The sequence below is a fragment of the Ambystoma mexicanum genome, chromosome 3p (assembly GCF_040938575.1).
Source record: "Ambystoma mexicanum isolate Mex_15411 chromosome 3p, UKY_AmexF1_1, whole genome shotgun sequence".
NCBI lineage: Eukaryota > Metazoa > Chordata > Amphibia > Caudata > Ambystomatidae > Ambystoma > Ambystoma mexicanum.
Window position 1 is genome coordinate 4154537 of NC_090925.1, and position 25962 is coordinate 4180498.

General features: G+C 46.9%; 1 protein-coding gene across 1 annotated transcript in view; it reads right to left on the minus strand.

The window, feature by feature from the left end:
• CLCN1 (chloride voltage-gated channel 1) overlaps positions 1-25962 on the minus strand; it is a 1282884-nt gene that overhangs the window by 933148 nt on the left and 323774 nt on the right. The window contains exons 4-6 of the mRNA XM_069650302.1: positions 25648-25776; positions 13855-13988; positions 10339-10416 (exon numbers count right to left, since the gene is read on the minus strand). Of these exons, the coding sequence (XP_069506403.1) occupies positions 10339-10416; positions 13855-13988; positions 25648-25776 (341 nt within the window). The remainder of the gene's footprint in view (positions 1-10338; positions 10417-13854; positions 13989-25647; positions 25777-25962) is intronic.

Below are 25962 nucleotides of genomic sequence, written 5' to 3' on the forward strand. Positions count from 1 at the left end.
CATACACTCTTTATCTGGCCTCATACGCTCTTTATCTGGCCTCATACGCTCTTTATCTGGCCTCATATGCTCTTTATCTGGCCTCATAGGCTTTTTTATGAGGCCAGATGGCCTCATACGCTCTTTATCATGCCCCATATGCTCTTTATCTGGCCTCATAAGCTCTTTATCTGGCCTCATATGCTCTTTATCTGGCCTCATAAGCTCTTTATCTGGCCTCATATGCTCTTTATCTGGCCTCATGGGCCTTTTATCTGACCTCATACTCTCTTTGTTTGGCCTCATACACTCTTTATCTGGCCTCATACACTCTTTATCTGGCCTCATATGCTCTTTATCTGGCCTCGTAGGCTTGTTATCTGGCCTCATAAGCTCTTTATCTGGCCTCATATGCTCTTTATCTGGCCTCGTAGGCTTTTTATCTGTCCTCATAAGCTCTTTATCTGGCCTCGTATTCTCTTTATCTGGCCTCATATGCTCTTTATCTGGCCTCATATGCTCTTTATCTGGCCTCGTAGGCTTTTTATCTGTCCTCATAAGCTCTTTATCTGGCCTCGTATTCTCTTTATCTGGCCTCATATGCTCTTTATCTGGCCTCATATGCTCTTTATCTGGCCTCGTAGGCTTTTTATCTGTCCTCATAAGCTCTTTATCTGGCCTCCTAAGCTCTTTATCTGGCCTCATACACTCTTTATCTGGCCTCCTAAGCTCTTTATCTGGCCTCATACACTCTTTATCTGGCCTCACATGCTCTATATCTGGCTTCTTACGCTCTTTATCTGGCCCCATACGCTCTCTATCTGGCCTCATACGCTCTTTATCTGGCCTCTTACGCTCTTTATCTGGCCTCGTATGCTCTTTACCTGGCCTCATAGGCTTTTTTATGAGGCCAGATGGCCTCATACGCTCTTTTTTCTGGCCCCATATGCTCTTTATCTGGCCTCATAAACTCTTTATCTGGCCTCATATGCTCTTTATCTGTCCTCATGGGCCTTTTATCTGACCTCATACTCTCTTTGTTTGGCCTCATACACTCTTTATCTGGCCTCATACACTCTTTATCTGACCTCATACGCTCTCTATCTGGCCTCATACGCTCTTTATCTGGCCTCATACACTCTTTATCTGGCCTCATACACTCTTTATCTGGCCTCTTACGCTCTTTATCTGGCCTCATATGCTCTCTATCTGGCCTCGTAGGCCTTTTATCTGGCCTCATAGGCTCTTTATCTGGCCTCATACGCTCTTTATCTGGCCTCATACGCTCTTTATCTGGCCTCGTAGGCTTTTTATCTGGCCTCATATGCTCTTTAACTGGCCTCATACGCTCTTTATCTGGCCTCTAATGCTCTTTATCTGGCCTCATACGCTCTTTATCTGGCCTCTAATGCTCTTTATCTGGCCTCATATGCTCTTTATCTGGCCTCATATGCTCTTTATCTGGCCTCCTAAGCTCTTTATCTGGCCTCATACACTCTTTATCTGGCCTCCTAAGCTCTTTATCTGGCCTCATACACTCTTTATCTGGCCTCACATGCTCTATATCTGGCTTCTTACGCTCTTTATCTGGCCCCATACGCTCTCTATCTGGCCTCATACGCTCTTTATCTGGCCTCTTACGCTCTTTATCTGGCCTCATATGCTCTTTACCTGGCCTCATAGGCTTTTTTATGAGGCCAGATGGCCTCATACGCTCTTTTTTCTGGCCCCATATGCTCTTTATCTGGCCTCATAAACTCTTTATCTGGCCTCATATGCTCTTTATCTGTCCTCATGGGCCTTTTATCTGACCTCATACTCCCTTTGTTTGGCCTCATACACTCTTTATCTGGCCTCATACACTCTTTATCTGACCTCATACGCTCTCTATCTGGCCTCATACGCTCTTTATCTGGCCTCATACACTCTTTATCTGGCCTCATACACTCTTTATCTGGCCTCTTACGCTCTTTATCTGGCCTCATATGCTCTCTATCTGGCCTCGTAGGCCTTTTATCTGGCCTCATAGGCTCTTTATCTGGCCTCATCCGCTCTTTATCTGGCCTCATACGCTCTTTATCTGGCCTCGTAGGCTTTTTATCTGGCCTCATATGCTCTTTAACTGGCCTCATACGCTCTTTATCTGGCCTCTAATGCTCTTTATCTGGCCTCATACGCTCTTTATCTGGCCTCTAATGCTCTTTATCTGGCCTCATATGCTCTTTATCTGGCCTCATATGCTCTTTATCTGGCCTCGTAGGCTTGTTATCTGGCCTCATAAGCTCTTTATCTGGCCTCATATGCTCTTTATCTGGCCTCGTAGGCTTTTTATCTGTCCTCATAAGCTTTTATCTGGCCTCGTATTCTCTTTATCTGGCCTCATATGCTCTTTATCTGGCCTCATATGCTCTTTATCTGGCCTCATACACTCTTTATCTGACCTCATACGCTCTCTATCTGGCCTCATATGCTCTTTATCTGTCCTCATAAGCTCTTTATCTGGCCTCGTATTCTCTTTATCTGGCCTCGTAGGCTTTTTATCTGGCCTCCTAAGCTCTTTATCTGGCCTCATACACTCTTTATCTGACCTCATACGCTCTCTATCTGGCCTCATATGCTCTTTATCTGGCCTCATAAGCTCTTTATCTGGCCTCATACGCTCTTTATCTGGCCTCATATGCTCTTTATCTGGCCTCATATGCTCTTTATCTGGCCTCGTAGGCTTGTTATCTGGCCTCATAAGCTCCTTATCTGGCCTCATATGCTCTTTATCTGGCCTCGTAGGCTTTTTATCTGTCCTCATAAGCTCTTTATCTGGCCTCGTATTCTCTTTATCTGGCCTCATATGCTCTTTATCTGGCCTCATATGCTCTTTATCTGGCCTCGTAGGCTTTTTATCTGTCCTCATAAGCTCTTTATCTGGCCTCGTATTCTCTTTATCTGGCCTCATATGCTCTTTATCTGGCCTCATATGCTCTTTATCTGGCCTCGTAGGCTTTTTATCTGTCCTCATAAGCTCTTTATCTGGCCTCCTAAGCTCTTTATCTGGCCTCATACACTCTTTATCTGGCCTCCTAAGCTCTTTATCTGGCCTCATACACTCTTTATCTGGCCTCACATGCTCTATATCTGGCTTCTTACGCTCTTTATCTGGCCCCATACGCTCTCTATCTGGCCTCATACGCTCTTTATCTGGCCTCTTACGCTCTTTATCTGGCCTCATAAGCTCTTTATCTGGCCTCATATGCTCTTTATCTGGCCTCATAAGCTCTTTATCTGGCCTCATATGCTCTTTATCTGGCCTCATGGGCCTTTTATCTGACCTCATACTCTCTTTGTTTGGCCTCATACACTCTTTATCTGGCCTCATACACTCTTTATCTGGCCTCATATGCTCTTTATCTGGCCTCGTAGGCTTGTTATCTGGCCTCATAAGCTCTTTATCTGGCCTCATATGCTCTTTATCTGGCCTCGTAGGCTTTTTATCTGTCCTCATAAGCTCTTTATCTGGCCTCGTATTCTCTTTATCTGGCCTCATATGCTCTTTATCTGGCCTCATATGCTCTTTATCTGGCCTCGTAGGCTTTTTATCTGTCCTCATAAGCTCTTTATCTGGCCTCGTATTCTCTTTATCTGGCCTCATATGCTCTTTATCTGGCCTCATATGCTCTTTATCTGGCCTCGTAGGCTTTTTATCTGTCCTCATAAGCTCTTTATCTGGCCTCCTAAGCTCTTTATCTGGCCTCATACACTCTTTATCTGGCCTCCTAAGCTCTTTATCTGGCCTCATACACTCTTTATCTGGCCTCACATGCTCTATATCTGGCTTCTTACGCTCTTTATCTGGCCCCATACGCTCTCTATCTGGCCTCATACGCTCTTTATCTGGCCTCTTACGCTCTTTATCTGGCCTCATATGCTCTTTACCTGGCCTCATAGGCTTTTTTATGAGGCCAGATGGCCTCATACGCTCTTTTTTCTGGCCCCATATGCTCTTTATCTGGCCTCATAAACTCTTTATCTGGCCTCATATGCTCTTTATCTGTCCTCATGGGCCTTTTATCTGACCTCATACTCTCTTTGTTTGGCCTCATACACTCTTTATCTGGCCTCATACACTCTTTATCTGACCTCATACGCTCTCTATCTGGCCTCATACGCTCTTTATCTGGCCTCATACACTCTTTATCTGGCCTCATACACTCTTTATCTGGCCTCTTACGCTCTTTATCTGGCCTCATATGCTCTCTATCTGGCCTCGTAGGCCTTTTATCTGGCCTCATAGGCTCTTTATCTGGCCTCATACGCTCTTTATCTGGCCTCATACGCTCTTTATCTGGCCTCGTAGGCTTTTTATCTGGCCTCATATGCTCTTTAACTGGCCTCATACGCTCTTTATCTGGCCTCTAATGCTCTTTATCTGGCCTCATACGCTCTTTATCTGGCCTCTAATGCTCTTTATCTGGCCTCATATGCTCTTTATCTGGCCTCATATGCTCTTTATCTGGCCTCGTAGGCTTGTTATCTGGCCTCATAAGCTCTTTATCTGGCCTCATATGCTCTTTATCTGGCCTCGTAGGCTTTTTATCTGTCCTCATAAGCTTTTATCTGGCCTCGTATTCTCTTTATCTGGCCTCATATGCTCTTTATCTGGCCTCATATGCTCTTTATCTGGCCTCATACACTCTTTATCTGACCTCATACGCTCTCTATCTGGCCTCATATGCTCTTTATCTGTCCTCATAAGCTCTTTATCTGGCCTCGTATTCTCTTTATCTGGCCTCGTAGGCTTTTTATCTGGCCTCCTAAGCTCTTTATCTGGCCTCATACACTCTTTATCTGACCTCATACGCTCTCTATCTGGCCTCATATGCTCTTTATCTGGCCTCATAAGCTCTTTATCTGGCCTCATACGCTCTTTATCTGGCCTCATATGCTCTTTATCTGGCCTCATATGCTCTTTATCTGGCCTCGTAGGCTTGTTATCTGGCCTCATAAGCTCCTTATCTGGCCTCATATGCTCTTTATCTGGCCTCGTAGGCTTTTTATCTGTCCTCATAAGCTCTTTATCTGGCCTCGTATTCTCTTTATCTGGCCTCATATGCTCTTTATCTGGCCTCATATGCTCTTTATCTGGCCTCGTAGGCTTTTTATCTGTCCTCATAAGCTCTTTATCTGGCCTCGTATTCTCTTTATCTGGCCTCATATGCTCTTTATCTGGCCTCATATGCTCTTTATCTGGCCTCGTAGGCTTTTTATCTGTCCTCATAAGCTCTTTATCTGGCCTCCTAAGCTCTTTATCTGGCCTCATACACTCTTTATCTGACCTCATACGCTCTCTATCTGGCCTCATAAGCTCTTTATCTGGCCTCATACGCTCTTTATCTGGCCTCATATGCTCTTTATCTGGCCTCATAGGCTTTTTTATGAGGCCAGATGGCCTCAGACGGTCTTTATCTGGCCTCACATGCTCTATATCTGGCTTCATACGCTCTTTATCTGGCCCCATATGCTCTTTATCTGGCCTCATAAGCTCTTTATCTGGCCTCATATGCTCTTTATCTGGCCTCATGGGCCTATTATCTGACCTCATACTCTCTTTGTTTGGCCTCATACACTCTTTATCTGGCCTCATACACTCTTTATCTGACCTCATACGCTCTCTATCTGGCCTCATATGCTCTTTATCTGGCCTCGTAGGCCTTTTATCTGGCCTCATAAGCTCTTTATCTGGCCTCATACGCTCTTTATCTGGCCTCATAGGCTTTTTTATGAGGCCAGATGGCCTCATACGGTCTTTATCTGGCCTCACATGCTCTATATCTGGCCTCATAAGCTCTTTATCTGGCCTCATAAGCTCTTTATCTGGCCTCATATGCTCTTTATCTGGCCTCATAAGCTCTTTATCTGGCCTCATATGCTCTTTATCTGGCCTCATGGGCCTTTTATCTGACCTCATACTCTCTTTGTTTGGCCTCATACACTCTTTATCTGGCCTCATACACTCTTTATCTGGCCTCATATGCTCTTTATCTGGCCTCGTAGGCTTGTTATCTGGCCTCATAAGCTCTTTATCTGGCCTCATATGCTCTTTATCTGGCCTCGTAGGCTTTTTATCTGTCCTCATAAGCTCTTTATCTGGCCTCGTATTCTCTTTATCTGGCCTCATATGCTCTTTATCTGGCCTCATATGCTCTTTATCTGGCCTCGTAGGCTTTTTATCTGTCCTCATAAGCTCTTTATCTGGCCTCGTATTCTCTTTATCTGGCCTCATATGCTCTTTATCTGGCCTCATATGCTCTTTATCTGGCCTCGTAGGCTTTTTATCTGTCCTCATAAGCTCTTTATCTGGCCTCCTAAGCTCTTTATCTGGCCTCATACACTCTTTATCTGGCCTCCTAAGCTCTTTATCTGGCCCCATACGCTCTCTATCTGGCCTCGTAGGCTTTTTATCTGTCCTCATAAGCTCTTTATCTGGCCTCATATGCTCTTTATCTGGCCTCATAGGCTTTTTTATGAGGCCAGATGGCCTCATACGCTCTTTATCTGGCCCCATATGCTCTTTATCTGGCCTCATACGCTCTTTATCTGGCCTCATATGCTCTTTATCTGGCCTCATGGGCCTTTTATCTGACCTCATACTCTCTTTGTTTGGCCTCATACACTCTTTATCTGGCCTCATACACTCTTTATCTGACCTCATACGCTCTCTATCTGGCCTCATACGCTCTTTATCTGGCCTCATACACTCTTTATCTGGCCTCATACACTCTTTATCTGGCCTCTTACGCTCTTTATCTGGCCTCATATGCTCTCTATCTGGCCTCGTAGGCCTTTTATCTGGCCTCATAGGCTCTTTATCTGGCCTCATACGCTCTTTATCTGGCCTCATACGCTCTTTATCTGGCCTCACGCTCTTTATCTGGCCTCATATGCTCTTTATCTGGCCTCATACGCTCTTTATCTGGCCTCTAATGCTCTTTATCTGGCCTCGTAGGCTTTTTATCTGTCCTCATAAGCTTTTATCTGGCCTCGTATTCTCTTTATCTGGCCTCATATGCTCTTTATCTGGCCTCATATGCTCTTTATCTGGCCTCGTAGGCTTGTTATCTGGCCTCATAAGCTCTTTATCTGGCCTCATATGCTCTTTATCTGGCCTCGTAGGCTTTTTATCTGTCCTCATAAGCTTTTATCTGGCCTCGTATTCTCTTTATCTGGCCTCATATGCTCTTTATCTGGCCTCATACACTCTTTATCTGACCTCATACGCTCTCTATCTGGCCTCATATGCTCTTTATCTGTCCTCATAAGCTCTTTATCTGGCCTCGTATTCTCTTTATCTGGCCTCGTAGGCTTGTTATCTGGCCTCATAAGCTCTTTATCTGGCCTCATATGCTCTTTATCTGGCCTCGTAGGCTTTTTATCTGTCCTCATATGCTCTTTATCTGGCCTCATAAGCTCTTTATCTGGCCTCATACACTCTTTATCTGGCCTCATAAGCTCTTTATCTGGCCTCATATGCTCTCTATCTGGCCTCGTAGGCTTTTTATCTGTCCTCATAAGCTCTTTATCTGGCCTCGTATTCTCTTTATCTGGCCTCATATGCTCTTTATCTGGCCTCATAAGCTCTCTATCTGGCCTCATACACTCTTTATCTGGCCTCATAAGCTCTTTATCTGGCCTCTTACGCTCTTTATCTGGCCTCATATGCTCTTTATCTGGCCTCATAGGCTTTTTTATGAGGCCAGATGGCCTCATACGCTCTTTATCTGGCCCCATATGCTCTTTATCTGGCCTCATACGCTCTTTATCTGGCCCCATATGCTCTTTATCTGGCCTCATAAGCTCTTTATCTGGCCTCATATGCTCTTTATCTGGCCTCATGGGCCTTTTATCTGACCTCATACTCTCTTTGTTTGGCCTCATACACTCTTTATCTGGCCTCATATGCTCTTTATCTGGCCTCATATGCTCTTTATCTGACCTCATACGCTCTTTATCTGGCCTCATATGCTCTTTATCTGGCCTCATAAGCTCTTTATCTGGCCTCGTATTCTCTTTATCTGGCCTCATACACTCTTTATCTGGCCTCATAAGCTCTTTATCTGGCCTCGTATTCTCTTTATCTGGCCTCATACACTCTTTATCTGGCCTCATATGCTCTTTATCTGGCCTCGTAGGCTTGTTATCTGGCCTCATAAGCTCTTTATCTGGCCTCATATGCTCTTTATCTGGCCTCATGGGCCTTTTATCTGACCTCATACTCTCTTTGTTTGGCCTCATACACTCTTTATCTGGCCTCATATGCTCTTTATCTGACCTCATACGCTCTCTATCTGGCCTCATATGCTCTTTATCTGGCCTCGTAGGCCTTTTATCTGGCCTCATAAGCTCTTTATCTGGCCTCATACGCTCTTTATCTGGCCTCATAGGCTTTTTTATGAGGCCAGATGGCCTCATACGGTCTTTATCTGGCCTCACATGCTCTATATCTGGCCTCATAAGCTCTTTATCTGGCCCCATACGCTCTTTATCTGGCCTCATAAGCTCTTTATCTGGCCTCATAAGCTCTTTATCTGGCCTCATGGGCCTTTTATCTGACCTCATACTCTCTTTGTTTGGCCTCATACACTCTTTATCTGGCCTCTTACGCTCTTTATTGGCCTGTTTTGCCATTTTCCGGGCCACATACTGCCTTTATTGGGCCCCTTGTGCTCCTTATCCGGCTCCATTGGCTCTTTATCGGGCCTAATACACTCTTTATGGGGCCAGATCCACCCTTTATTAACCGTGATACGCTCTTTATCGGGCCCCATACACCCTTAATCCGGCCCGTATTCTGACTTCGGTGGGCCCATGCTCACGCCTGCCTATCACCAGAACCAAAGCGCCCTTGCTATCCCTGTGTGGGTGGCTGACAGTATTTCTGTTCTGCTAAAAGAACTCTTTCTCCTTTAGGAATACACCTTGAGTTAAACTTTATACATACATCATATTTACTGTATGGCTGCTATATTGTTCTCTGACTGCACACGCCTGAACTTTCAGCCCTTGCTAAGCAGAGGTGAATCAATGCAGCAGAGTCCCACTGCTTCTCTTAAGGTCAGCCTCACTTCTTCAGAGAATGAGGGTGTGATTTGACCCTACCAGAGCCCTCCATGAGTACTGCAGGTTCCAGCCTTACAGCACAATTAGAGGAGTGCACCTGATGGAACAGTCACTACATGTAGTCTGTAAGGTCAGTGCACACACACAGTGTCTATGCAAGACAGTCACATGCATGCAGTGTCCAGGGAGCAGGCAAGTCACCCTGTAAAGGTATCATGGCAGTGCACTCTGAGAGTCTCTGTGGTTCAGACAGTCTCTGGACAGGACTGGCCACTATATACATATAGAGAAATATGTAAGTAGTGAAGTCAGTATATGAGGCTTGTCTCTGCAGGGAGGTTGTGTCTATACAGTCACTGTCAGCAGCTCTAGGCATCATCTTCATGGATAGTGTGACCACAAGGTAGGCCCTCCAGGCAGTGGCATGTACTGGCAGTCTCTACAATTAAGTGGGCACCTTTGCACAGGCAGTACCCTACAACAAGGCCAGTCCATATGGTAAGGCTGCTCTACACTGAAGGGCATCCTCTGTACATGGACATCCTACAACACACTGGAAACAGACAAGCAGGCTGTACAAGCAAGCAGGCATAACAAGCAAGCGGTCTCCATGTCTCAAAGAAGCAGCCAGCGGACAATCTGTTTTTAGGCTCACCCAGTCCGTGCAGCAGAGCTGGCCTCTTACACGCATGGCCAATCTGTGCGGCAGGGGCCTGACAGGGATGGTTCTGCATACAGGTAGCCTATCCTCCAAGGCCATGCAATCCCACTCACCAGTTCCCTGTGATAATGTCGCCTGGAAAAAGTGGCCAGGTAGGTGACTTTTTTTCCCCCACCCTTAAAATACTTTTCCCAAATATTCTAGGAGTGTTATAATTCTATATTACAAACTACAATCCTAGAGTATTTGGGGAAAGTGTTTTTACTGAGGCTGCCTTTTTGGGGAAATGTCATCCCTGTGGGGCCATTTCCCAGGCAACTTTATCACTGGATACCCACTCATCCCTCCTAGAGGTAACGTGGCCCTGTGGACACTCTTAGCTACACATAGCCCTTTTATATGTATTCACCCTGCAGAGTGCACATAAGAAGCAGCAACACATAGAGGGCAGCGCTCCATATAGTGGATGAGATGACCTCCACATGGTCCTCACTAGCACACTCTATGAGACAAGTACATGACCCAGACCCCCTCCTGCTCCCACACACACATACTCCCCATGGCACTGAAGATTTGAGCCCCACACTTACCTGGTACACGCCACAGAAGACTGACATGAACTTGCTGAGAACAGCAGCACAGATGCTGGCAATGTGCACAAAGGGACCCTGTAAAGTGGGAGAGACCAAGAGCAGCAGCTGTGTTACAAACATAAGGATGGGGCCACTGTGTGTCTTTTGATCAAGCCTCCTTTCCCTGTAGCTTTGTCTGATCTGAGGGAAGCTGAATATCTGCAAGGGATAGATGGTTCAACATGTGGGAAACCATGGGGGCCCAAAACAAAACCTGGGGCCACCTGTCTAGGTAGACCACACGTGGCCTTCCCCTGTATGGTCTCTGTCACAAACCTCAGACATCAACATCCTCAAAGAAGCTCACAGTCAGCAGTAGACTACACAGACCTCCAACCACACGTGGTGCCACCAGACACCAACCCATGCAGGACAGGATGCAGATCCCGCTTTCTCACCACAGGCATTGCTGAAATCCCAGCTGCCTCCATTTCCTCACTGGACCTCATGGTCCCCACCAATCCACCCAGACCCAAGACCAAACCTAGCACCACCAAAGACCAACCCATGAAAGATACATTGGAAATCCCTCTCCCTAGCCATGGTCTACGTCACAACCCCAAAGCATCACCTTCCTATAAGAGATGAAGTACTACACCAGACCACCAGGTCCCAACACCAAACCTGGTATGACCAAAGAACAACTCATGAAAGATAAGATGGAGCCCCCTCCCTTCCCACACCAGACCACTTGGTGCCACCAGACACCAACCCATACAAGACAGGCTGCAGATCCCCCTTTCTCACCACGGCCTTGCTCAGATCCCAGATGCATCAGTTTCCTCGCTGGACCTCATGGTCACCACCAGACTGCCCAGACTCAAGACCAAACCTGCTACCACCAAAGACCAACCCATGAAAGATAAAATGGAACCCCATCCCTCGCCGTGGTCTATGCCATATTTCCAAGACATCACCTTCTAAAAGGGAACCAGGCCACCTGGACTCAAGACCAAACATGCCACCACCAAAGACCAACCCATGAAAGATAAAATGGAACCCCATCCCTCGCCGTGGTCTATGCCATATTTCCAAGACATCACCTTCTAAAATGGAACCAGGCCACCTGGACTCAAGACCAAACATGCCACCACCAAAGACCAACCCATGAAAGATAAAATGGAACCCCATCCCTCGCCGTGGTCTATGCCATATTTCCAAGACATCACCTTCTAAAGGGGAACCAGGCCACCTGGACTCAAGACCAAACATGCCACCACCAAAGACCAACTCATGAAAGATAAAATGGAACCCCATTCCTCGCCGTGGTCTATGCCATATTTCCAAGACATCACCTTCTAAAAGGGAACCAGGCCACCTGGACTCAAGACCAAACATGCCACCACCAAAGACCAACCCATATAAGATAAAACGGAACCCCATCCCTCGCCGTGGTCTATGCCATATTTCCAAGACATCACCTTCTAAAAGGGAACCAGGCCACCTGGACTCAAGACCAAACATGCCACCACCAAAGACCAACCCATGAAAGGTAAAATGGAACCCCATCCCTCGCCGTGGTCTATGCCACATTTCCAAGACATCACCTTCTAAAAGGGAACCAGGCCACCTGGACTCAAGACCAAACATCCCACCACCAAAGACCAACCCATGAAAGATAAAATGGAACCCCATCCCTCGCCGTGGTCTATACCATATTTCCAAGACATCACCTTCTAATAGGGAACCAGGCCACCTGGACTCAAGACCAAACATGCCACCACCAAAGACCAACCCATGAAAGATAAAATGGATCCCCATCCCTCGCCGTGGTCTATGCCATATTTCCAAGACATCACCTTCTAAAAGGGAACCAGGCCACCTGGACTCAAGACCAAACATGCCACCACCAAAGACCAACCCATGAAAGATAAAATGGAACCCCATCCCTCGCCGTGGTCTATGCCATATTTCCAAGACATCACCTTCTAAAAGGGAACCAGGCCACCTGGACTCAAGACCAAACATGCCACCACCAAAGACCAACCCATGAAAGATAAAATGGAACCCCATCCCTCGCCATGGTCTATGCCATATTTCCAAGACATCACCTTCTAAAAGGGAACCAGGCCACCTGGACTCAAGACCAAACCTGCCACCACCAAAGATCAACCCATGAAAGTGTAATTAAACACTGTCCACGCTTGCTTGGGTTACTTCTTAGTAAGTTTACTTCAGTTCTTAGGTTACAAGTTACAAGTTACAGATATCAGGTATAAGACAAAATAACACCGGCACCCATCACCCAGGAAGGGAGGAACCAACTGACTGAACATGGAACCCTCAACACAGCATTCTGTCACTCATAAATCAACATTCCATAGGCACTCAAATGACATCATAAATCACATGACAAAACACATCAGACTCAAACAAGCACTTCAGAACACATCTCCCTCCTTACCAAACACATTCACAAACAGGTAATAATAATAATAATAATTTGGCATTTATATAGCCCTACGAACCCTCAGGCATCTGTGTGCTGCTTATTATTACGCACGGTGTGTGGTGCTCATTTATCGACCTCTGAAGGATGAAAGGCTAAGTTTGGCCCCGCCGGGATTCCAACCTGTGTCAGCAGGGTCTGCAAGGATGTCAAAGCGAGCGCTCTACTCGCTGTGCCACTTGACCCGCTGTGCAGTACTTCACAACAAAGAGCAACTCATGAAATATAAAATGGAGCCCCCTCCCTTCCCACACCAGACACCTGGTCCCAAGACTACACCTGGTGCCACCAGACACCAACCCATGCAAGACAGGCCGAAGATCCCCCTTTCTCACCACAGCCTTGCTCAAATCTCAGATGCATCAGTTTCCTCGCTGGACCTCATGGTCACCCTCAGACTGGGCAGACTCAATACCAAACCTGGCACCACCAAAGACCAACCCATGAAAGATAAAATGGAACCCCATCCCTCGCCGTGGTCTATGCCATATTTCCAAGACATCACCTTCTAAAAGGGAACCAGGCCACCTGGACTCAAGACCAAACCTGGTGCCAACTGAGAGCAGCTCATGCAATCATGCAATATAGGTTGGAATTCCACCTCCCCAGCTATGGTCAGTTTCACAACCCCAAGGCTTCACCTTCCCATGAAGATGAAGGTCCACATAGGTACATTTCTCACAGTGTGAAGCACCCACAGACCTCAGAGCACAAGCTCTGCCATCAGAAGCAATCCATCTGTGTCAAGACACCCCGGGGATAGAACCACCCAAAACAAGGTGGTCAATACCTTCTGCAGGGATCCAAACAGGACTCCATTAACATAGGATGAAAGGTAACCCACAATAGGAGCTCATCATCCCTCCCTAGGGGTGAGATTCTCGAACAAGGTGTAAATCACTCTCCGCTGAAGGGATGAGAGAACAAGGTGTAAATCACTATCCGCTGGAGGGATGAGAGAACAAGGTGTTTCCCTTGGAGCGGTACCTTCCCTTGAACTACCCCACCTCAAGCCAAATGCTCACCTCCTTGCCCACAGGCATCCCACTGCCAAGACCTGCTGTGAGGCCGATGACTTTGGCCAGGAATGCCTTGAGGGTGAGATACTCCTTCAGGACCACCCCACGCAGGATGGTTTTCAGCTCCGGTATCCCTGAACCTGGGGAGAGAGCATGAGAGGAGGAATGAAGAAAACAGTGAGCTGAAAACAGCCAGATCTTACAAGATACTCAAAGACATGGACCAAATATGAGACGAAAATAGCCAGATGATTCAAGGGACATGAAGAAAAGGGCAAGCAGTGAGAGGAAATCAGATAGAGAGAGAAAAAGACCCACAGTCAGAAGCAGACAGTTGGTCAGAGGAAACTAGACAGAGACTACAAGAGACAAAATGACAGGAGCAAACAGTGAGAGGAAAACAGTGACCGAAAGCAACCCGAAGGCACAGGCAATAGTGAGAGGCAATCAGACAGAGACAGCAAGAGATCTGAAGATGGACAAACACTGAGAGGAAACCATGACAGTCTGCAAGAGTCCCAAAGACAGGGGAAAAAGGGAAAGGAAATAAGACAGGGGCAGCACAAGTCTCAAAGACAGGGGAAACTAGTAGGAGGAAATCAGACAGTTTGCAAGAGATCTGAAGATGGACAAACACTGAGAGGAAACCATGACAGGCTGCAAGAGTCCCAAAAACAGGGGCAAACAGTGAGAGGAAATCAGAGAGAGAGCAAAAGACCCAAAGACAAGAGAAAACAGTGAAAGGAAAACAGAGACCAAAAGCAACCCGAAGGCACGGGCAATAGTGAGAGGCAATCAGACTGAGAATGCAAGAGATCTGAAGATGGATAAACACTGAGAGGAAACCATGACAGGCTGCAAAAGTCCCAAAGACAGGGGCAAATATTAGGAGGAAATCAGACAGAGACTACAAGAGACCCACAGGCAGGGGCAAACAGTGAGAGAAAACTAGAGACTACCTACAAGGGACCCAGAGACAGGGAAAAACTAAGTGGAAACCAAACAGACTGTACAAGAAACCCAGAGAAAGGAGAAAACAGTGAGAGGAAAAACAGATTGTACAAGAGAGTCGACGACAAGGACAAACTGTGAGAGGAAAACAGGCAGAGACTGAAAGAGACTCACAGACAAGGGCAAACAGTGAGACAAATCCAATGACTACAAGAAACCCTACAACAGGGTATGTAAACCGTAGGATTGTGATTACCGAGGCCAAAGCTGCTTACTACTCCACCACCATTATGGCAGCCTCCAACAGGAGCAAAGCCCTTTTTAAAGTAGTAAAGCATTGTACCAAACCCTCACCGACCTCAAAATCTGAGAGACCATCGAATCAACCTCTTACAGCATTAGAGCTCCCTGTACCCCGGCACGCACACTGCCCCTCTACACTGAATTCTCTCATCTCTTTCCCCCGGATCTCCTAAACATTACTGCCTCCCTCACACCTATTTCTAACTCTGACGATATAACCCCGTCCTCCATCATTTAACACTTGACCGGCCCAGTGCTCAAAGCGCTCCTCAGCATCATCAATGCCTCTGTCACAGAAGGATCATTCCCGGACATCCTCAAAACTGGTCTCATACGACTTCTTCAGAAAAAACTAACCCTAGATCCAGACGACCTTGTCGACTACCGGCCCATTACGAACCTCCCATTTATTGACACAAAATTGGAAAAAGTATGTTACACAAATACTCACAAGAATCGAACAACACCACCTCCTAAATGACTATAAGTCAGAGTTCCGCCCCAAGTATAGCATCGACACAGGTGGTGGATGAGGCTCTCCAAATAATAGTTATGGGTGGCGCATGCCTCCTCATTGACCTCTTGGCTGCATTCGGCACCGTCGACCACTGCATCCTTCTCTCCCTCCTTGCTGACAGGATGGGATTCTCTAGCACTGTCCTGAATTGGTTTACCTCCTACCTCTCAGGCAGACACTAGCCTTTTTAAATGAACTTGTTGTGTTCTAACTGACTTCAGGTCTCCTGCAGAGTCCCCCATGGCTCCATCCTCTCACCAATCCCTTTTCACCTTTACATGGAGCCTTTGGGCACTCTCCTCAAAGATCCCAATATAGCCATCCACCAATATGTGGACGATACTCAGTTGTGCATGAGAGTAAATAGCGCTCAGGGCATCATTCACCTGCGCGGTTACCATGAGATCATCCTGTCCTGGATGTCCACTGCCTTCCTCAAACCAAACCCATCCAATACTGAATTCGTCCTTATTGGTCGCCCGCTAAAAAACAATGGCTCAATGATATGGGCCTAGAAGGAAATCCTGTAAATCCTGAGAGATGTGGATCAAGCGATCCACAACTCTCAGGCGCAGCAAAATGCTAAAGCTTCACCATTGACCGCAGCCTGTATTTCCAGAAACACAAAGCCAAGAAGGTCCAAATAGCCTGGCTCAGAATCTCTAACCTTTGAAAAATCAAACCCTTCATCCAGCCGCAAGACTTCCTGACCGAAGTGCAGGCCCTTGTGATCTTGCACATCGATGGGGGAAATGCTCTCCTGAAAGTGCACTCAGCTGCTCCCTTGGCTTCCCTAAAAGCAGTCCACCACGCTGCAGCACGTCTTATTACAGGAGCATGGAAATTCGACTGAATTACCCCCATCCTATGTGAACTACATTGGCTTCCACTCGAAGCCAAGATACTGTTCAAGACTTCATGTATCATCTACAAAGCAGTCACGAGTAGCACATTAGCGTACCTCCACATATCTGGTGGCACACTATAAGGAATTCACTCATTTGCATGGTGGCGTGCGCTCGTCTGGGCTTTCTGAAATGTTGTATTAAATGGAATTATGGTAGGCCAACCTCAGGAAAATGTATGGGGATAATCCACACACATTTTCCTAGGCTCACACCGCGAAAAGCACATAGGCCCATGTACTCTGGGTGGACACAGCCTACAGGCACAGTCCGCCCTGTCATATTTAGTTGGAATGTGACAGCCAGGACTTCACCATGTCCTCCCCATGAAGGGGGAGGGACAACTTTCCCCCTGCCATGGCCCGCCTGATTAACTAACAAAGGCTCCAAGGATCTGCCCTGTTCTTTTGTTAGGCTCTGCAGCTGGTGACAGTGATTCACATACCAATAGAGAGTACTAAATGGGTACTACATGGGGCCTGGCTGCAGAGGTTAACAAAAGAAACGGAAAACCAAACAACCTTTCAAATGTTACTGTGTCAGCCGGAAGCCAGCTCCCGCCCTCAGTATCAATGACAGTGAGCTGTCATGTCTGGAACTGTGTGTTTACAGTAGTACAGTAGGCCACCCTGCTAGGGGGACCCCATTCATAAGGTACGAGAATGTGGTTTGCAGGAGCCAGAGAGTCTGGTCTTGCTGCAGCTTCCAGGGAGACCTGCCTCTTTAATCAGGAACCGCAGAGAGATCCAATAACCAAAGAGTCTCTTTGATCAATAACAGACAGGAAGATGGGAGTATCACAAGGAAGGATGCCCAGAGATCTTTCTGTTGAGAGAAGGTTTCTGCCATTTTAGCTCCGGGGAAAGATCTTGTACCTGTTTTCACCTGGTTACCTTGCCTGTTGCAAAGCATTCTGGTTATGACCTCATGCATACAGGAGTTTGTTGGTAGGGACCCCAGGATTGGTTCAATAAGGTAGACCTAGCCAACCCCAATCACTGTGGCTCACTTGACTTTAAAAGAGGGCAGAGCCCCTCTTTTGTCAGATCATCTGAAGACTTCACAAGAAGAAAGAAAGAAGCACTCAACCTTGGACTGTACCTGAAGGTACAGTCAGCCTTACATCTCCCACCAGTGAAGGAAGGCCAGGAGATCCAAAGAGGGAAGCAATATCCCTCCACATAACATCTCCCAGGGAACAGAGAGAGATACTGGACTCAGAGGACCCACCAGCCACTCCAGAACTGGTACCTAGCAAGCACACCGCGTGCTCTGCTAGGTTCTGCAGCAAGCTTCCTTCGATAGGAAGTGCCATAAGGTCTCTGAACCTACAACCAAGGACAAGGCAGCTGCCTGCAACACACTCCTCAGCTTTACACCGTCCACCTTAAAGGACGGCACAAGATCATGGAAGAAGCTGGGAGAAGTGCCTCGAGAAGCTTCTACCGCCATCCACCTTAAAGGACATTTTCGAGCCAGTCAAGTTCCTCGATCTGCAACTGACTGCAACACTGACCATTGTCAAGCAGCAGTCACTGAAAGAAATGCAAGACGTCTTGACCAATGATTCACAACTGCTGATCAGCACTGAGACAGGGATCCTGACCCCGAGCTGCTGTGTTGGCCAGCCTACAGCCATTCATCCAGCTTTGCTCACCGACCCGTCTTGTTGCCTGATATCCTCAGCTGACTCCCATCTCAAACTCTGTCACAGAAGCCTACAAAGCACCCAGAAGCTGACTTGTCCCTGATGAGCACCACGAACATCTACAGCCAAAGGTACATTGCTGTTCTGTCCCCCTGGTCCTTCCCAAAAGGGCCCTGGAGAAATTTTAAGACCCTGTGCGTCATTTGTGCTGAAGCCAAGAAACCCTAACCAACTATTGTGGTTATTAACCATAACGACTCCCCTCCTGTCAGTGTCCAGAGTGCATCCATTTTCCTTCTTTGAAACTGTCTGCCCGCTCCATTTCTTTACAGGGTGGGCTGTACTTTGTAGTGTTGCCAGATTGTCTGTTGTGAACCTTTGGAGAAGATTGTGGCCTCCCAATTTAAAAGATGTATTGATGACAAAGCTATTCTGGATCCCTCCAGTAGGGTTTCCACCCTAGTTGTGCGACAGAGACTGCACTGACGGTGGTATGGGAGGATCTACTTCCAGTAGCAGACCAGGGGGATCTCTCCCTCCTGGTTCTGTTAGATCTCTCTGCAGCCTTTCACACAGTGGACCACTGTATCTTAGTTAAAAGACGTGGAGAGATCGGTAATATCTCAACTCAAGCGAGCACATGGTTTTCCTCCTTTCTTTCAGAGAGACAGCAATTGGTTATGGTGGGTGGCTTTGTCTCTACCCATCTGGCTGAGGACTATGAAGTTCCTCAAGAGTCGTCACTTTCTCCCCTGTTGTTCAATGTTTATCTCCACCTTTAATGAATTTCCTCAGATCACATAAAGTCAACTTCTATTGACTTTATTCTATTATTTCAACGTCTTCATCAGGGAAACAAACAAAGAGGATAACACAATTTAAAGGCCATTTAGTTCAATTGGGCCTATACATCAGCAGGGGGCCAATCAAAATTATGGACACCTAAACTGGAACAATGCCTCATAGGTTCTGCAGTCTACTGCACCAGATGCGTACCCAGCCTGCTTGCGCAATCAACTATTCAACACAATACTGGTGTCAGGATGCATCTAACCACAATAACAATAAAGTGGTCTAGAGATGGCCAGCCGCTGGTCAGATGGCACAGGCAGGAGTAGTATAAGCACAAAAGGGCAAAACAAAATGACCAATTGTGCATTGCTGGGCAGGGGTCGCTGTGTAGTACCCCACGTTGTGAAGAATTAATCAACAAAAACTGTGAAGGGCCTAGCGCTTCTTAATTCCAAAAAGACGCTCCATAGAAGTGTGCACCAGCATCACCATACATCATTACATAGGCCCTCGTGATTGGTTGGCATTATCTTCCATTCTTGAACATTTGGCTTGCTAGCAGCACGCAAGCAAAACAAAACCCAGGTGCAGGGAACAACGTCAGACAACTGCCCACTTAGCCAATTGGCCTACCATCTCTCATCAGTTAGGCCCTAAACCAAGGCTTCTTGTTTGTAGTTGACCTTGCTAGCTGTCTGTTCTCTCGCTCAGAACTTTAAAGGGAGTGAAGGCACTTTGCTATCTTCATCTGGACCTTTATGAATAGGCCTTGTTTACTGGTCTTGCATCACGTGTGAGGACATCACGATTGTGTCCATTCTGACCTTCTATTTAGTGCTATTTGATTCAATTATATTGGGTGCTATTACTCCTCTCGGCCTCTGGAGACTTGGTTGCTTCATCTTGCATATGCTTTCTGCATCTTTGATTGTTCAATCCTTGGCACTTTCAAATGTTCACTTCCTTTGCTTAATCTAAGAAAATTATGTCCTGCGTATGTAACTTATCCTCTTCGACTTCTTTTGTGCCTTGCAGTTGTTTCTTGCTGACTCATCCTTGATCCCAAGCTAAACAGATATTCTTTGTTCTTGCACAGAGCTATATTCCAACGCCTGTCAGCTCTGCAGCCTTGGTCTCTCTCCTTCAGGCTTCTCGTTTACTAATTGTACAGAGTCGACATCCATTTTCTCATCATGGATGCTTTACCCATGTTATAGCTTCTATATATCTCATCTATCTTGCATTTCTGCATCTATACATCTACTGCATCTCTTCTGACTTATCTTCGCAGTGTATATGATGTTTTCTTATTCGCATATATATTCACATTCTTACTTCAGTCACATCTTCATTCTTTAAGTATTTGTATATCGTTTCAGTGCGTCCTTGCGTCTTTTCTTCATGACAACACTTTGCACCTGCCAGACTTCACTTATAGCTCTTCTTTGTTCAGTGATGTCTGGATACTTCCTTCTACAACGTCAGTTCAAGGATACTTTCGATACAGTTGTCTGAGTGCATAACATCTCTCGTATCCTCGATGCGGTATTGAAATGATACCTGGTGTCATGCATAGTGTCTTCTTGCTGTTCTTCCAATATACAGCAACGGAGATGAGGGCGCGGGCACTAGAGATGACATGTACATCTACCTCTCTACATTCTCCTGCCATGCCTACTGTTCGCCTATAGGGAGGTGCCACAGAACTGAGTAGGGTTTAGTCCCTTTGAGCTTCTGTTGAACCCTCAGCACAAGGACCCCTGTCTAGTGAGCGGGATGGGAGGCCATCCCCTCATCCCCACATGAGATGCGGTGGACTATGGACTCAGCCTTTGGTCTAGAATGGCAAAGTACATGGAACAGTGTACAAAGAACCTAAAGGCCAGTCAGGAGCTGATGAAGCACTGGCACGACCAGAAGGCCACAGTGACAGTCTATTCTCCAGGCCAGTGGGTGTGGATTATGGAGCCTGTCAAACCCAGTGCCCTTCAGGACAAGTGGACTGATCCCTGCTGTGTGCTGGGAAAGGTCAGTGAGGTGAATTATCTCATCTACGTGAAATGTCCTAAAAAGATGGGCAGGGTCTTTCATGTCAACCGGCTAAAACCCCATTATAGCCGGGATGACTTGGTCATGGCATTAGTGACTGACGGAGAGACTGAGGAGGAGACTGATCCTCTCCCATACCTCCTGCACACTGAAGCCACAGATGGGTTGGTTGAAGGTGTCAACCTTACAACTGACCTGTCAGAACAGCAACTGATAGACTGTTGCTGTTTACTGGGAGAGTTTGCTGGTCTGTTTTCGCGGACTCCAGGTCTCTCAGATTGGTGCACCCATGATGTGGACACTGGAGACAGTAAGCCCGTGAAGAGCAGGATTCACTGGATGTCCGATGAGGTCAGGGACACCATGAAGGAGGACGTTTCCAGTATGTTGACTCTAGGAGTGATAGAGCCATCCCACAGCCCCTGGGCTAGCCCAGTGGTACTGGACCCTAAAACGACCAGTGGTTGAACAACTGAGGTCTGCTTTTGTGTGGACTATAGGGGGCTCAAATCTGTCACGAGTACAGATGTTCACCCCTTTCCCCGAGCAGATGAGCTAATTGACAAACTCAGCACGGCCAAGTCCATGAGTACCTTTGACCTCATGGCAGTGTACTGGAAGGTGAGCTTGATAGATCGAGCGAGAGAGAGGTCAGCATTTCCAACCCCAGAAGGTCATTACCAGTTCACTGTGATGCCCTTAGGATTGAAGAATGCCCCTGTCACTTTTCAGAGGATGGTTTACCAGGTTTTGTCTGGACTAAAAGACTTCAGTGTCTCCAATTTAGATGACATTGCTGTGTTCAGCCACACCTCAGAGAATCACTTATCCCACCTGAAACAAGTGCTTCAGGTGCTGCAGAACACAGATCTGACTATCAAGGCCACGAAGTGCCAGATAACACAGGGCACAGGGACATACTTGGTCAGTGGAGGTAAGAAACAACCTCTGGAAGCTAAAGTGCAGGTGAAGTGTGAAGGGCTGGGACATCGCCACCACCGAGACACAGGTGAGAGCCTTCCTAAGTCTCACCGGAACTGCTGGTCATTCATCGAGGTGTATGGGGCCATTGCCATGCCACTGAATGATGTAATGTCCAAAAAGATGCCAAAGAAGTTAACTTGGACCCCCGCCTGTCAAACCTCCTTCAGGATTTAAAGGCTGGATTGTGCAGGGCCCCAGTTCTGAAAGTGCCAGAATATGGTTAGGAGTTCATTATCCAGACAGACACTTGTGATTTTGGGATTGGAACAGTGTTAGTGCAGCTGAACTCTCAAGGGGTAGAGCAACCTTTTGCCTACATTAGCAGGCGATTGTCAAAAAGGGAAATGAACTGAGCCGTTGTTGAAAAAGAAGCTTACGCGGTCATGTGTGCAGTGAAGAAGCTGAAGCCCTACATCTTTGGGTCACACTGCACTATCCTAACAGACCACCAGCCTCTTAGATGGTTAATGGCCATACAAGGGGAGAACCATAAGCTTTTGCGCTGGGCCATATTCCTACAGGGATTAGATATGGACATCCAGCACAAGCCAGGCTCCCAGAAAGAATAACTCATCCTTGGACCCAGGCTGAAGGTACAGGCTACCTTACATCTTCTGCCAGTGAAGGAAGGATAGAATATCCAAAGAGGGAAGCCAGATCTTCTCCCAGGGAACCGAGGGAGATGACAAACTCAGAGGACCCTCCAGCTGCTCCAGAACTAGTACCTGACCAGTACACAGCGTGCCCTGCTAGGTTCTACAGCAAGCTTCCTGGGCAGGAATTGCCAGAAGGTCTTTGAACCTACAAGCAAGGACAAGGCAGCTGCCTGCAACAAACTCCTCAGCTTTTTGACATTTTCGAGCTAGTCGAGTTCCTCGATCTGCAACAGATCTGGAACGGATCTGCAACCGACTGCAACGCTGACCGATGTCAAGCTGCAGTTGCTGAAAAAAAACCAAGACATCTCAACCAGTGCTTCAGAAGCGCCAATCAGCACTGAGACAATGATTCCTGACCCGAGCTGCCAGCCTGCAGCCATTTGTCCACATTCGCTTGCCAAACTGTTGTGCCGCCTGATACCTGCAGCTGACTCTCGTCTCGAACTCTGTCACAGAATCCTGCAAAGCACCCTGAAGCCAACTTGACACTGTCAAGCACCAAGATAATCTACAGCCAAAGGTGCATTGTGGTTCTGTTCACCTGGTCCTTCCCAGAAATCGCATAGAGACATTTTAAGACCCTTTGCTCCTTTTGTAACCAACTGTTGTGTTTTTTACCATATCGGCGAAGTGACCCAGTGTATGTTGCGTAATGAAAGCAGGAAGTGACCCAATGGATGATGCAGTAATGTAGGGAGAACGTGACCCAATGGATAATGCATGATGTAGGGAGGAAGTGACCCAGTGTATGATGTGTAATGTAAGGAGGAGGTGACCCAGTGGATGATGTGTAATGTGCAGAGGAGGTGACCCAATGGATGATGCATAATGTGCAGAGGAGGTGACCCAATGGATGATATTAATGTACAGAGGAGGTGACCCAATGAATGATGTGTAATGTAGGGAGGAAGTGACTCAAATGATGATGTGGTAATGTAAGAAAGAGGTGACCCAATGGATGATGCATAATGTAAGCAGAAGGTGACCCAATGGATGATATGTAATGTAAGGAGGAGGTGACCCAATCGATGATGTGGTAATGTAGGGTCGAAGTGACCCAATGGATGATGCATAATGTAAGGAGAAGGTGACCCAATGGATTATGCATAATGTACAGAGGAGGTGACCCAATGGATGATCTGGTAATGTAGGGAGGAAATGACTCAAATGATGATGTGGTAATGTAAGAAAGAGGTGACCCAATGGATGATGCATAATGTAAGCAGAAGGTGACCCAATGGATGATGTGTAATGTACAGAGGAGGTGAACCAATGGATTATGCATAATGTACAGAGGAGGTGACCCAATGTATGATCTGGTAATGTAGGGAGGAAGTGACCCAATGGATGATGTGGAATGTGCAGAGGAAGTGACCCAATGGATGATGCATAATGTAAGCAGAAGGTGACCCAATGGATAATGCATAATGTGCAGAGGAAGTGACCTAATGGATGATGCATAATGTGCAGAGGAAGTGACCCAATGGATGATGCATAATGTAAGCAGAAGGTGACCCAATGGATGATGCATAATGTGCAGAGGAGGTGACCCAATGGATGATGCATAATGTGCAGAGGAAGTGACCCAATGGATGATGCATAATGTGCAGAGGAAGTGACCCAATGGATGATGCATAATGTAAGCAGAAGGTGACCCAATGGATGATGCATAATGTGCAGAGGAAGTAACCCAATGGATGATGTGTAATGTGCAGAAGAGGTGACCCAATGGATGATGTGGTAATATAGGGAGGAAGCGACTCAAAGGAGGATGTGGTAATTTAAGGAAGGAAGCGACCCAAAGGATGTGTAGAGCTCTTATGAAGCCTCATTTATGTAGTGAAAAGTGCAGGTTTTTTCATCCAAGTTTTAGTTTCATGAATGGGACTGAATAAAAGGTTGTTTTTATAGCAATCCGATCGCATTGCAATGGCAACGATTTGATGGACATGGGTAGATGGGGGGTAGAAGAAGAGAGACATTGATGAGGGCAACAGAGAGATGGATGAAAAGAGGGATGAGAGACGCAGACATAAAGAGGTGAATCGCTCCAACAATAGGCCTCACTACAGAGGCCACCTGGTGACACAACCATCAGCCGAGAGGTGGACATTGAAGGACAGACGGAGGGAGAAACCAGGGCCATCATTTGGGGGTGACCAAGGGACGCACATGCGACCCCTGAGGTCTCCCTTCCTACCCCTATGGTCCCCCTTGCTGCCCCTAAACACATTTTTTGTATAAGAAAAATGTATTGATGTTCCTGGTCTGTAATGTAACACTTTGAGCAGTAACCCTGAATAAGAAAGAATAGGAATACCAAATAATGTGTCTTTCTGGAAATCTATACAATAATTGCTAGACTTATTAAAGGTTTTTATAAGTTTATTTTAGGCACACTTCAGGGGGTGAGTCACTGATTCAGTCTGTTCTTAAACACCTTAATTTCACAATGCAGACACAAACGTCCAAAAAGCATTTAGAGTAGAACAAGCTTCCATTTGAAATGCATATCACATTAGTGATATCATAACCATATTTTTCGTATTTAGGAACAATGCTATGTGGTGTCGCTTCCTGCTTTGTCAAGGGGTGAAAGGTCGTGGACCATCCCTTCCGGTGATGTCACTTCGGGGTGGGCTCAAATGAAATCACTTCCTGTGACTTCATCATAGGTCAAGGGCCCTGTGATATCACTTCCACTATCCCTGGCATTTTGGTGAAATGACATCCCTGGAAGAAACCAGCACAATCTGCCAACCAGCAAACACTCTAAGAGACAGTCAGGCAGAAAGAGAGGAACCCAGCGAGTCTGTGAGAAGAGACACAGAAGAAGAAGAAAGAGCAGAGACAGAGACAGGAGTTGAGAGACAAGTGGAAAGTTCCAGCACGCAGTCATTGAGATGCTGATTGCAGGAGACAGGCAGAATTACTCACAAAGCAATGGCCTCAACAACCCCTGCCCTCGGCCCATCCCTCCTGATATCTCACCAATGGCCTGCGGGGACACCAGGTGGCAGAAGATGGCAGCAAACAGGATGAGGACTAGCGGGTAGGTGACCCAGGCCAGGTACTGGAGCAGGACGTTGTGCGCCATTTGCTGGAACATCCACTTGTAGGCTGTGAAAAGAAAGAGACATGCGCGTGAGTGGCGCGACCACACAGCCTTTTACCAGGGGTGAGATGCAAGCAGGAGGGGCGGAGATTCAGGTGCAGGCCTGGGAGTGGCAGTGAAGGTGATATGGGGTGCCAGATGCAGGCCTGGGAGTGGCAGTGAAGGAGATATGGGGTGTCAGATGCAGGCCT